We start from the raw sequence: 13734 nt of genomic DNA on the forward strand, positions 1-13734 counted from the left end.
GGGCTGGTGACTCGCTGCTAAAAACGCCGATAAAAAAAAACCCTCGTCTTGTGTTCTGACACCATTTGCAGCTGAATTCAATGGGGGAAAAAATTTTTAAAAAAAGGGGTCTTTTGTTCCGTGTTGTTCATCAGGACTTCAGCCACTTCTTTCATTACTTTTTTAAAAAAATTCAAATCTGTTTATAAAAAATTTTTAAAGATTCTTTTAGCTCAATGGCGCTGTACTGAATTTCGCAAACGGAGAATTTGGCTCGGGTAACTTAAAAAAAAAAAAAACACCCCAATTTTTGTACATTTTGTAGTCTACCCCCCCAATCCCACCTCCTGAAAGGTGCACTGCCAGCTCCACCGGACAAGGAATGTGGGACTGAGCCCTGTCCATATGGAGCTGTTTAAACAAGCCACGTTAAGACTTACAGAGAGATAACATGCACGTTTGGGATGCTTAGGGTCCAGGATTTGGTACAGATATTACACATCTCCGCACAGACACACTCAGATACTATAAATTAAGGGTGAAATATCTGAGGTCTTGATCCCCTCATCTGAGCTGACTTAGGGAACAGAGCCATCCAAACAAACCCGGCTCTTGCCGTCAGCAGACGCCGCAGAACAAGCCCTGAGATTTTATTTACACCAAAATAAGGTGTGAAAAGGACCGAGTTACCTGCGCCATCACTCCATAAACAGCCACATAGAAAATAAATGGAAGATTCCCGGGACATACAATCCCTCTCCGGGGGGAATAATGGGAATATCTTGCTTATTAGAGTGCAACTTCCCTGCACGGAGCAGCTGCTGCAGAGAGCAGCACTGCCGGGATGGAGGGAAGCAGAGGGAAAGCATCCATCAATCCCAAAAATCCAAAGCCGAGGGTTGGCTTCTGGGTCTCACAGTGTGAGCAGCAAACAGGGCAGAAAAATCACACACAAACTCCGTGAGCACCCCCGGCTGCCCTGCACGAAGGGATCAGACACCACAGAGAAATAAAAACTGCATAGAAATTATTTGTGGGGGGTTTTTTTCCTCGGTTTTCTCCCCATTATTTGAGTGTGTGCTGCACGGCTCGCTAGCACAGGGTAAAACAAGCACTCTCAGGGCAGGGCAGAACCACTCACCGTGCTGGAATTAAATGTTAACACCTCAATTTTTCCCTCCCAGCAGCAGCGAGGTGAGACCGCTGCCCCAGAAGCCAAGGGCAGAGATACTTTGGTGCCCACAGTGACACACGGATAATTTTCTTGGGAATTATCCCATTCCCGAGCCGGTGATGGTCTGAGGTTTAATTCCGATTTTTAATTTTCTGACATTAATTCTGCCACAAAACAGCCCAGGCAGGACAGGAACCCTGAGAAGATGCAGGGCTGAGTTCTGGTCTCTCTTCCTGGATGTGCACACTGAGGGGATTCTGATTTGATAAAAATAATTATTTGTTTCCAAGGGAAAATAGATTTTTTTTTTTTTTTAACCCAGAAGTGACACCCGTTTCTCTTTCAGTTTTGAGATTAAAAGAACGTTCATACTGCTAAAACTCTGGTGCAGAGTATCCCAGCACAGGTCTTAGTGCACGGCACAGAAAAAGGGAAAGGGGTTTGCTTTGTGGGGGAAAAAAAAAATAAACCACAATTATGCTAATTTCCTAATTAAAAAATACTTTTAAAAAAATCATTACCAGAGAGAATCGGGACTAAATGTTCCAAATGACTCCACAACATTTTCTAGCATCTACATTCCAAAAACACATGTACAGTTCACACTGAAAAAACGATCTTACTGAAATCTGCCATCACAATAATAATTTTTAAATGTCACTGACTGTGGCAGCTCTGCAAAACCCAGTCTTGTTAAACAGGACAATTCACAGAGATCAGAAGCAATACATGTTTGCAGGGAATTTTCACTAACCTGCCTGCTTTGGTTATTATCATTTCCGTGCCAGCTTCATGAAATTTCTTCCATAGCTCCTTCTCATGGAGATAGACTTTGATATTTTCTATTGTCTGTAAAAAAATTAATTAAGATGATGAGAAGAGCAAGAAATGATGGGGAAAACTTTCGAGAAGGGTTGGGGATACTCAGGGCCCGTGCTGCAGCCGAGGCTCTGGGTGAAGCCACCAGCCCGTTTGGGAGGAGGATGGAGTCTCAAAAATTCCGCTGCCCTTTGCCAAAAATAAGAGAAACAAACGGAGGCCGGTTTTAATTGCAGACTTTCATAACCAGGCAGGACATTGCGGCTAAATGGAATTTTTTTTTCTTTAATTTTTTTTTCTTTTTCCTAGGGGAAAAAAAAAAAAAAGAAAAAGTCTGTTGGGGTAAACTCGCCCTAAGCCTCCCAAAAAGCAGCCGCGGGGATAATGGACAAGGGCTGTGAGTTCCGCGGGGTGCCGGGGACATCGCAGAGGCACGGGGTGAAGGCACAGAAACCGCATTTTATTTAGGGATGGAAAAAAAAACCCCGGTGAATTCCGCGGGAGGAGCGGCGGCCGCGGCTTTTGGTGCTCGGTTTCTCCCTTCACCGAGCTGCGCACCGACGGGCGGCCTGCTAGGGACAGCGAAAATAAACTTATAACAATAAAAAAAAAAAATTAAAAAAGGCAAAGACAAGTGAAGAAAAATGAGCTTTCCTCGCAGCGCGGCCGTCGGGGAGATGGGTTCGCACAGGGCAGGACGAGCGGCCGGCCGGAGCGTACCTGCTCGGGGTCGGGGAGCTGCGGGCTGCTGAGCGGCGTGCTGCTGCCCCCGGCTACGCCGAGCACGGGGGAGCCGGCGGAGGTGTCCGCATGGCCGGCCGCGGGGGCTGTTGGAAACCCTTCCTCGGTTTCAGACAGGCTTTTCTCCTGGAGCATTTCCTTGGGGGGAGAGAGAGGCGCAAACGTTAGGTCGCCGCGCACAGGGGATCACGTCCAATTCCTACCCCTCGCTCGGCTCCGGGCACCGGCCACCTGCGAGGTCAGGACCTCCACGAGGTCGTTCGTGGAGCGGTGACACCGGGATGTGACACGGCCGGGCCCGGGGGAAGCCGCTGTGCCGCAGTCACGGCCGGAGAGCCGCCCACGCGTGGCTGCGCTCCCGCTTGAACCAGGGCAGCTCATGTCTGATGTGGCCGTAGCCCCCCAGCCCCGATTCCTTCTCCCCTCCGGTACCCGTGGCGGAGCGCAGCCCGGCCCGGTCGGTCTCTCTGCCCCGTCCCGTCGGGGGCTCCGCGACGAAGAGCTGCGGCGGAGCCGGACGGTGTAAACAGGGGGAGTGCTGGGCTCCGAGATAAAAGGGCCCCTCTTAAACTTGGACGGAGACTGGGAAAAGCCAATAAAGATAAGGCCTGACAGCTCCGCCGGGGCTGCCGCGCATCAACGCCGACTTTTACAGCGCGGAGGGACGCGGCCGCCCGCCCCGCTGGACGGACGGACGGACCGACAGACAGACGGACGGACGGGCAGCGGCGGAGCCGAGGGGGAGCAGCCCGAGGGACCGAAACCGGCCCCCGAGGGAACGCTCCTGTCCCCGGCCCGCAGCCCCGTCCCTGCCCCGAGCCGCCAAGGCCGAGCTTCTCTTCGGGACAGCGGCTGTGCAGGGGGAGAGAGCGGCTGGAACCCCAAACTGCAGCTCCAGGGAGAGCGGGACTGGCACCCCAAACTGCAGCTCCAGCAGAGCTCCGGGGAGAGCGGCTGGAACCCCAAACTGCGGCTCCAGCAGAGCTCCAGGGAGAGCGGGGTCGGGACTCCCAGCTCCATTCGCACCCGAATTCCAGGCAGAGCTCCCGCCGAGGAGCCGGACAGCCAGCCCGGCTGTGTTGAGAGCGGACACACATACCCCAGTGACCAGCCGCGGTCCCCGGGGCAGGGAGCACCGAGCGGGGAGCACGGCACGGGGCTCAATGCCCCAGGTCTCCAGCGGACCCTCGCCCGGCTGTCGGGACGGCCGCAGCCCGGCCGAGGCGCGGGTGTTTCCCGGCGTCCAAGCGCAGAGCGGAGCCGGGTGACCGGGAGGGCACAGGTGGGAGGTGTCCGCGGCCAAGCCCGAGAGCAAGGCTGCAGCCCCGGATAGGGACCGGTGCTCCCGGCTCGGAGCAGGTTGGCAGGCGGGGAGCAGCAAGGGAGCAGCGGGGCAGGCTGGCGGCGGTGTCCCGCCCCAGGCCGGGGCTCGGCGGGCTGCAGGGAGCCCCGCACCCTTGGAAGCCCCCCGCTCCGTCCCGTCCTTCCCCCCGCACCCCGGGAACTCACACGGCCGGCCGAGGGGCAGGAGGCGCAGCGGGGGGCTCCGGGCTTGGCCTGGGGACGGCTGCGGCATGAAGGGCATCCGCGGGGCGCTCAGGCCGGGAGCGGCTCCGCGGCCCCCGATGGCAGCGGCGTGCGGAGCATCCCCCGCTGCGCGGATTCACTTTCCCTTGATCTCGGCGGAAAATGTTCCATAAAGATCCAGTTTGGGGCCTTTCGACTCCCTCCCTCTTTGTCTCCCCCCCCCCCCACCCTCCCTTTTCCTTCCCCTCCTGTTGCTGACGTTGCCGCTGTCAATCACATCCCCTTACACCGACTCTGGCCCGCTCCGCCCGGCCCGGCCCGGCCCGGCCCCGCGCCCGCCCGACGGTCCGCACCGGGGGGCACCGGCGGGGGCAGCGGCCGCCCGGCCCAGGCGCACCGGGCCCGGCCGCGGCCTTCCCCGGCCTGCCTCGGCCCTGCGCCGGGCCTGGCGCCGAGCGGAGCCGCTCGCTGCTCCGGGAGCAGCCCGGGGAGAGGGGACATCCTCGGCACCACCGACCCCTCGCAGCCCCGACGGTCCTGGGGCTCCCCACTGCCCGGGCGAGGCCGAGCCGGGCGAGGCCGAGGCTTCAGCGGGGGGCATAGGCCGCGCTTGGAAGGGGAGCTGCGGCGGGAGCCGGGGTGGCCGGGGAGAGGCGATGGGGAAGAGCCGGGATCACGCCTGGGCAGGGGGCCCGCCTCAGGAGGGGCCCACGACCCCCGTGGGCTTCCCTGACCCCGCACCGCAACCGAAGCCCCCGTGCCTGCCGGCCTGCGGCCTGCTCTCGGTGCGGGTCTCCCTGCGAGCAACGAGGACAGGGGCTCCCCCTCCTCTCCGTGTCGTGACAGAGAGCCCCGAGCCTTTCCACACGGCAGGCAGGAGCTGGGCGGCCACAACAAAGCGACGGCGAGGCCAGGCCGTCGGGGCCGCCACGAGGTGAGGGCGGCGAGGGAAGAGGCCCCTCGGCCGCCCGCCGCAGCTCCCTCAGCCCGGGCACCGCCGGCTCGGGGCTCGCAGCGCCACGCCAAACCCCCAAACCAGGAGGAGAACCCACGCGGGAGAGTTCCCGAGTGCTGTCGCGATTTCAAGGGCCACTTCAGCCCGGCTGTCGCGACGACCAAGCCACACACACAGCGCTGCGCTGAGCCGACCCTCACACCCGAACCGCGCCCAGGCCGCCGCGCCCTGCCGCCCCTTGTCGCGACAGCTGCGCTGCTGTGCCCCGCGCTCTATCGCGACAGCACCAAGCTCCGCGCTGCGCCGTGCCCGCCGAGGCTCGGCCCCTCCGCAGCCCTTACCCGAGGCGGGCGGGCGCCGAGGCGCCGCTCGCTCCCGCAGCGCCGGGCTCACAGGGACCCCGCCATGGGCCGGCGGGCAGGGGTCTCCCCGGGCTTTTCTTGAAAGTGAATTTAAACCCAAACTCACTCCCACCGTCACGTGGTGCCGAAATTGGGAACAGGAGCGGAATAAAAAGTAAAGTGGGGTCAACCTCGTAATGAACCTTTTCCCCAACTCCTTACCAAAGGGAGGCAAAAAAAAAAAAAAAAAAAAAAAAAAAAAAAAAAAAAAAAAGAGAGAGAGAGAAAAAGGAAAGAAAGAAAAAAAAAAAAAAAAAAAAAAGAGGAGCTGAGCGGGCCCGGGGATGCGAGCTTGGGAGCGGCCAGCGGATCCCGCAGGAGGCAGCGGGATGGGGCAGGTGAGGCCGGGGTGAGCGGGGAGCCGGCACCGCCCTGTCCCCGCACAGAGCGAGGGGACACCGACACGGGCCTAAGGGTGAGGAGCCGTCCCGGGGACAGCGAGAGGCCCAGCTCAGCCGAGGGCTCCCGGGAGCGCCGCTCGGTTCCGCTGAGCCCCGCTTGGGCCGCTCGGTCCCGCCGCCCCGCGGGCCGGCCTCTCCCCGGTGAGCTGAATTTCGGTGTCACTGTGCGGTACCGGCAGCTCGGCTTTGTCTCGGTGAGTTTCCCTTCTGCCCTTCTTCCCTCAATCGCGGCGAGGAATACCGGCCGCTGCCTGAGCTTCCCGACGGTAAATGCAGTTTCCCCCCCTCGAACAACAAAGAAGCAAACCGAAAACAAAACGGGCGGAGAGGGCGATCACAGGTGGGGAGGATTTAATTCAAGCAAACCCAAGGGCTCTCAGGTCAGGCCTCCTTCCAGGCTCACACTTGCCCGTGGGTGCGTACGGGGATGCTGGAGCGGTGGGTCCGGCTCTTTCCGCGGCTGAGCCCGGCCCCGCTCGGCTCACCGTGCCCTGAGCCCGGACAGCACCTGTCCGGAGCGGGCTCCGGGCTCGGTCCCTCCGGCAGGGCACCGATTTCCTCAATTTCCTCATCCCCCGAGCAAGGGGGACGGGGCCGACACCGAGAGGTGAAGCGTACTCGCCGGACGGAGCCCCTCGAAGGCTTCGCGAAGGCTCCGGCAAATGCAGGGCGAGGCGAAAGCAGCCCGACTGTCATCACCCGGCAGATAAACGGCCGCATCCCCGACGGCGGGGTGGCTCCTATTCACGGCTCATCAACGCCGAGCCGAGGGAGGATAAGCCCCGCTCTCAGGGACCGGCGCTCCAAACCACTCATCACTGTCACCGAGCCTCGCTCAGGCTCTGGCCCTAAACACCGGCCATTAATAAAAGTTTGCTGTCGCTTTTTTCCAGAGTTACACTCAGTCCGCGGGCCGGGGAAAACCCGAGTGGGATCCGCTCATCCCGCGGGATGCTCTTCCAGCCGCCGCGCTTCTCCGTGGCTCCTCTTCCTCCAAAGAAAACGCGCTTCTCTTGCCCAGCCCAGGAAAAAAAGCTGCCAACCCCGACGGAGACGAGGGGAGAAGCGAGCCCCGAGCCCGCACCCGATGGAACCGCGCGGCCGCGGCCCCGACGGCGGCGGGGAAAAGTCGGGACCGAGCCTCGAGCGCCTGGGTTGGCGCAGATTTACCGACTTGAGAGGAAACTCACCGGTTTACACTGCTGAGAAGGGTTTGAATGGATGAGTACTGAGAAAAAAATTGCCGAATTTGGCCGGTGACAAGGCTGGAAGAATGGAAGGCTAATACTGAGTTATGCATGGACTCGGGAGGAATTACACAGCATCAGAGCCTTGCTTCTAAACAGCGACAGTGCCAAATTTCTAATAACTGTGTAATATGCTTATTTATACCATACAAGGACTTACAAACCTCATTGTGCATAGCAGCTGGGTCATATTTCTTTACCCTTCCATTCCTCCGGCTCTTTTGCCAAGAGACTGGTACCAAACACTTCTAGGCTGAAAGGAAAACACAAAATTTAATCGCAAAGAAACGATGACAAGGAAGCGTGGGTAAGATACGGGCTGACATGCAGCCCTTTAATCTTAAGCATCTGCCTAAAATAGATGCGCTAAGGGGGTATTGGAAATATGCACGGTTTGAAATGCAAGTGATTCTCTGCTTCTAAATCGTTCAGCCCAATTATCCACACGTATTTCCCTGACCTGGGCACGTTTGTAGGCTCTAAGGCTTTGTTTTAAACTGTTAAGTAAATATTTTAACGAATGTTTTAAAAGGTTGTAAACGATTGTGCTGCTCAGTCTCGCACCAAGCTCCGCTGGAACCGGGTAAATCAAACGAAGAACCATATTCCGATTTGTTTTTAAATATTTGGGGGTGGGTATTTGTTAATTTTATCCAAGAGTACCAAGTGTACTCACCCCTCGTAGTTTCAAACCAAGCTATGCAAGATGCAGCCCGGCAATGTTATCCAGAAATAATTAAACTATGAACGAATATTCACGTGTGTAGACATTTTTTAAAAGATTAACTATTTTAGAAATAAAAGCTAACAACTGTGGAATTGGTTTAACTTTTTAAATTAACGCTAATTTTCTCCGAATGCTTTTGATTTTTATTTTTTAATATGCTCTCTTACTATTTTTTAAAGTAGCATCTAAAAAACCCTAACATTTCAAATCAATCGCACATTTTTTGAAGGAAGAGATTTTTACCATGAGCTTGGCAAAGTCTTTGTTAGAACGAATAGTCCAGAGATCACTGCCCTGGTGAGCATCAGACTGAGATAGTCCCCAGCCAAAGCTCTGATTTAACTCCAAGATTTACATACATACAAAAAAAAATCCCCACCCCACCCCAAAAACAAGCCAATGAACAAACAAACAAAACTCCTCAATCTGTTTTGTAATAACTTTTTTATTATTATTTTAATGAAAAGACCCCTAAAGCTACAACACGCTGGAGGATGGGAGCAGGCAAATGGAGCTGGGATGGGAATGATGGTTTCAAAAATAAAAGGAGAACAAAGCCTGGCCCTCGGAGAAATCACACGGTGATTTCTCTGCAGCCTGGCTCCCAGTGCCCCCACCCAACTCTGCTGTGGGCTGGGGTCTGGGCAGGGCTGGCATTGGCATGGGGTGGGGACCAAACAAGCCCTGTCACCTCTGCTCTGCCATCACAGCAGGGCAGGGCTCTGGTCACACCATCCCTGGTGGTCCTCGGTGCTGCCAAGGCTTGGGGGACAGTCTGGAGGAGAAAAGACTCAGTGGTGTGGGTCAGGGTGGCAGCCAGGTGTGTGCGTGGGGAGGGGACAGCAGCCCCAGGGCGCTCAGTGTCCTGCAGGGACAGTGGTGGAGAGGGAGGAAAGCTCCTGGGTGAAGCTGCTCTGGAGCACCTGGGCAAAAATGAGAGGCATATCAATCCACTGAATGACACCAGGGCGAGTCACTTGTCACCAGGCAGGCAGAGAAGAGGAGAGGCTTGTCTTAAGCCTTGCATCAGAGCTAGAAAATGCCTTAAGGTGTTGCAAATCCAGCCCAGTGTTGGCACAGCAACGTGTTGTGGCTCTGCACAACATCCTTGGCATCATCCGTCCGGGGATGGGGCACTGGGAGAGTCCTGCCCAAAGTGATTGTTCACTTTGTGCTGGGCATGAGGAGGAGGTTATTGCTATGGGAAATCACTGTCCTCGAGGGTAAACAGAGGAAAATGCTGGTCTGGGTGAGAAATTCCCAGCGTGAGGAATGAAGGCAGCCAGCTGCCAGCTCTGTCTCTGCCCTGGAGCTGGGCACAGACTCTGTCCCTCAGCGTGGCACAGTGTGATGCTCTGACAGAGCAGCCAGGGCCCGTGGGGCCAAACAACCTTGTTCAAACATCAGAGCCCATTCAGGGGCCACAAGCCCTGACCCACAGCCTGAGCAAGGCACAGCCAAGCCCTCACAGCCCACCAGAGCCTGCCACTCTCTTCGGCCAGTCCCTTTCCCCCGTAGGGCTGCCCAGAGGGAATCTTTCCTCTCTTCCCACCATCCAGGGCTGGACCCACAGCCTGGCAGGGCGTCAAAACAGTGCTCAGCACTGGAGCTATGGGGAGGGAACAGAAAACACTCAGCCAGGAGCAAACAGGGGCCCTGGGGGATTAAACCTTTGCCAGATGCTTAGGAGAACCTTGCATCATCGCAGCGATCAGTCCTGGCTAATTCACCCAGGGCAGGTTTGGGGCTGTGAGGCTTTCAGAGCAGGGGAAGGCAGCCGGGATTGCCAGGGGCAGAGGGGAGCAGGGAGCAGCAGGAGCAGCCAGCCGGGCTGGAGGGGCTGCAGCAGAGGCACAAACACTCATCCGGATGTGGAGCTGCTGCAGAGGAGGCGGCACGATGGGGTGGAGGAAGGCGAGGTGAGAGGCAGATGAGAGCAGAGAGGAAGGGGGCTGTGGGGGTCTGGGGTGCAGGAGGCTGGGGGAAAGGGGCCACTCTGGGGAAGGGTTTTGCTTCCAAGGGCAGCACACATCACCAGTGAGCCTCGGGGATGTGGCAGCTTGCTCCCTGCTCAGTCACATCCCTCCCGTGCCTCCATCCCACTCCCGGGACACTGACGTGAAACACATTCCTTGGGCTGCAGGAGCAGGGGATAAATGTCTCCTCAGGCCTGGGACAAATGCTCCTCTCCATTTTGGGCATTCTCCTCCCTGCCCAGGGTGCGGGTTTGCTCTGAAAGCAGGGCTCAGCCTTCGGGGTACCATTGCCTCCCCAGTAAAGGGACAAGAACTGCAAAAAGGCCCCACATTCCCATTCCTGGGGAAGGTTCTCAACAGAAGCAAACAGCAAGGGAAATGATGGCCAACTGGGACGGGCCCCAGAAGCTGGGAATTTCCTCCTCCTGGGACATGACTTGCTGTGGGACCCCAAATTTGCTGCAGGTACAACAAGGGAAATGGGAGAGAGGGGAGGGATGAAATGCTGGAGCAGCATCTGCCCCTGGCTCCAGCAAGGAGAGAAAGGATGGCTGAGATTCATTAAATAAAGAGACAGGAAAACCTTGCTTAAGGAGCTGTCTGGGAAAGGGGCCATTTCAGGCCTGCTGTATACGAGTGCCAGTGATTTGGGGCCAGAACAGACAATTGCTAAAATTTCCTCCAGGCTCTGCTGTGCAAGGAGCTGCTCTCAAGCAAAGCAGTTCCAGAAAGTCGTGGGGAGCAGCTTACTGGTGCTGTTCTGCTTGGGTTGAAGGACCAAGCTGACTCCTTTGGGAGAAGGGAAGGAAAAAGATCCCTCAAATTAGGAATTTTTTTCATACAACAGCTCAGAGCACTGACCTGGTGGTGCAGAGAGGATGAGGCAGCTCCTACAGGAGGAAGGGCATAAACATCTCACCATGCAGTGAGAACAGGGAGAAGGAGGGGAAAGGGATTTCATGATCCTCAGGATGAGTCTGCACCTGTCATAAACCAACAGGGTGAAATTTGGGAAGAGGCAGGAGCAGTGGGGGACAGCAGGAGAGGCTCCCATGGAGGAGGTTTGCATCACTGAACTTCAGCACAGCTACAGAGGGAGTCCAGCTGCTTCTGGCCCTGCCATTCCCTGCTCTGACCTGGGAGCCAGGCAGGGGAGAGGGCAGAATGGGCTCTGCCCAAACCCCGACCCCTGCTCCACCAGCAGAGAGGAGGCATCCACGCTGGGATCTCTCACCTTGCCCCAGGTGATGACGCTGCTGCAGGTCTGCCAGCTGGTCAAAGGGCTGACCTGGCTGCTTTGGAACATCCTCAAGGTCATTCTCCACCTCTGCCACTTCCATGCTGGTAAATGGCTGGAAAATGCTTGCCTGGGTTGGGAATATCAATGTGAGGAAGCACTTTGGGCACTGGGGTCCAGCACTGGCCATGGAGCCTCAGGGAGTGTGGGGACAGCAGGCACAGAGCAGCAGGATGGTCCTCTCTGATCCTGAAATCAGAAGCTGGGAGGGGAATCCATCCCCTCTCTCCTGTTTTGCCATGTTCCTGCTCCGAGTTAAACCTGGAAAGAGTAAAAAAATACGGATGAGAAATGCTGGTCAGTGCTTTCTGTACCAGCATCCTTCATGTACAACACATCCCCAGCACCTCCAGCCAAGGAGAGCTCTGTGGGTTTTGCCTCTGTGCTGGTGCCACCGACAAAGTGCAGAAAAGCCTCAGAGCTGGAGATAAAATGCCCTGAAGCAGATGAAATCAGCCGGGAACACCTGATCCTCATTCCCACAAGGTTATGGTTAAGGTTGCGAAACGAAGGAAGTGCCGCACTGGCATGCTGGCAGCAAATCAAAGCAAGTGACATTAATTAAAGCATATGTTAGGAATAGGAAATTAAGCTAAAGCAACATTTCATCTGCAGCGTCTTCTCCGGGCACTTTAGAAAGGGTCTAAGTTTACTGTAGGGAAAGAGAAATGAGGAGGCTGGTGCAGAGGATAGATGTGCGGGAAGTTAAAAGAATTAGAGGAGAGTTTTAAAAGCTTTAGACTATACACTCAAGGTCATGTTCACTCTCTGTATTTATTTTGAATTGTGAGTGAGGGGGAAGACCGAGAGTGCTGGCTGGCACTGAGGGAAGACTCAGGCTGACATGGAGCAAGCATCCTCGACAAGGGGGCTCAGCCCCAAACTGGGACCCTGTGCGCTCCTCCCTGCGTGGCTGCACCAGGCACTGCTTTTACAAAATTACATATAATTCCCCAGTTTTGCTTTTCTGCCCCGGAATTCACCAAAGCTCATTTCTCTGGGCAGCTGAGGACAAAGGCACCGCTGTCCCCTTGCATGGGGGGAAACTGAGGCACGGCGTGATTGACAGCTTTGGAGCACGGAGCGAGCACAGAGCTGCGAGCTCGGATCAGAGCTGCTCTCCAACCCCCTGAGGAACCACGAGAAGCCCCGGAGACCCTCTCCCACGGTGTCTCCCAGCCTCGGGCCCTTCCTGCGGCTCCCGCCCTCGGAGCTGGCAGCGATGCTGCAGTCCCGACCCACTGTGGGCGTTTCTGGGGCTGCAGCGACGCCGCAGCCACCCGTGTCATCCCGGGTCACCCAGCTTTTCTCCACCAGGGCCTCTCTCTGCTGGGGCTGTGAGCGGGGCCAGCCCGTGGCACACCGATGGCATCACGTCCCCGTGGGAAAGGGGGTGACATCCCCGCTGCCCGAGCTGTGCCAGCAGCTGTGCCATGCTGTGGTGGGACAAAACCTGCCCCAAACCCCACGTGGAGCGCTGAGGGATGAAGCCCGGACGCGCTGGTTTGTGCCACGCTGAAACCATTCAATTAAAACATTGAAATATTCATTGAATTCACCCATCGTGGCCGTCCTTTCCCACCCTGTGCCCTGCCGAGTGTGTGCTCCTCACCATCCCCTCTGCCTGTGCAGTGCCCGGGGGTGACAGTGGGGTGACAGTGGGAGTGACCGTGGGGGGACCATGGGGGTGACAGTGGGAGTGAAAATGGGGGTGACACTGAGGATGACAGTGGGGGTGACAATGGGGGTGACCATGGGAATGACAATGGGGATGACCGTGGGGGTGACAATGGGGATGACAGTGGGGGTGACAGTGGGGATGACAGTGGGGGTGACAATGGGGGTGACCGTGGGAATGACAATGGGGGTGACCGTGGGGCTGACAGTGGCGGTGACAGTGGGGGTGACAATGAGAGTGACCATGGGTGACAGTGGGGATGACCGTGGGAGTGACCGTGGGCTGACAGTGGGGGTGACAGTGGGGGTGACAATGGGAGTGACAATGGGAGTGACCGTGGGGGGACCATGGGGGTGACAATGGGAGTGAAAATGGGGGTGACACTGAGGATGACAGTGGGGGTGACAATGGGGTGACACTGAGGATGACAGTGGGGGTGACAATGGGGATGACAGTGGGGATGACCCTGGGGGTGACAATGGCACAGGCAGCAGAGTCAAGCAGCGAGTGCCAGAAGCCGGGCCGCCTCCAGGCTCTCTCCCTGCCCCGCTGCCGCCTTCCCCGCAGCCATAAATCGCTGGCCGGGCCGGGCCGGGCTCCCCACGGCGGTGTCTCGGCGATGAGTTACGAGGAGCGAGCGGCGCTCCAGGGCTCCGCTCCAGAGCCCCGAGGGGAGCGGCTCCCTCCTCCCGCCCTGCCCGGAGCTCCTTTCCTCCCGCTCCCACGCTGCCCACGCCGCTGCCCCGAGGGGCTTCACCCCACGGGACCCCCGTGCCGGCCGCTTTGGGGAGGAGAGCCGGCTGCGGCGCCGT

General features: G+C 57.3%; 1 protein-coding gene across 1 annotated transcript in view; it reads right to left on the reverse strand.

Moving 5' to 3' along the window:
- Positions 1 to 4403, reverse strand: part of LOC136370308 (T-box transcription factor TBX4-like) — a 31628-nt gene extending 27225 nt beyond the window's left edge. Inside the window, exons 1-3 of the mRNA XM_066333683.1 lie at positions 4223 to 4403; positions 2693 to 2851; positions 1908 to 2002 (exon numbers count right to left, since the gene is read on the reverse strand). Of these exons, the coding sequence (XP_066189780.1) occupies positions 1908 to 2002; positions 2693 to 2848 (251 nt within the window). The 5' untranslated portion in view covers positions 2849 to 2851; positions 4223 to 4403. The remainder of the gene's footprint in view (positions 1 to 1907; positions 2003 to 2692; positions 2852 to 4222) is intronic.
- Positions 4404 to 13734: the final 9331 nt, after the last annotated feature.

The sequence above is a fragment of the Sylvia atricapilla genome, chromosome 20 (assembly GCF_009819655.1).
Source record: "Sylvia atricapilla isolate bSylAtr1 chromosome 20, bSylAtr1.pri, whole genome shotgun sequence".
In the NCBI taxonomy this organism is placed as follows: Eukaryota; Metazoa; Chordata; class Aves; order Passeriformes; family Sylviidae; genus Sylvia; species Sylvia atricapilla.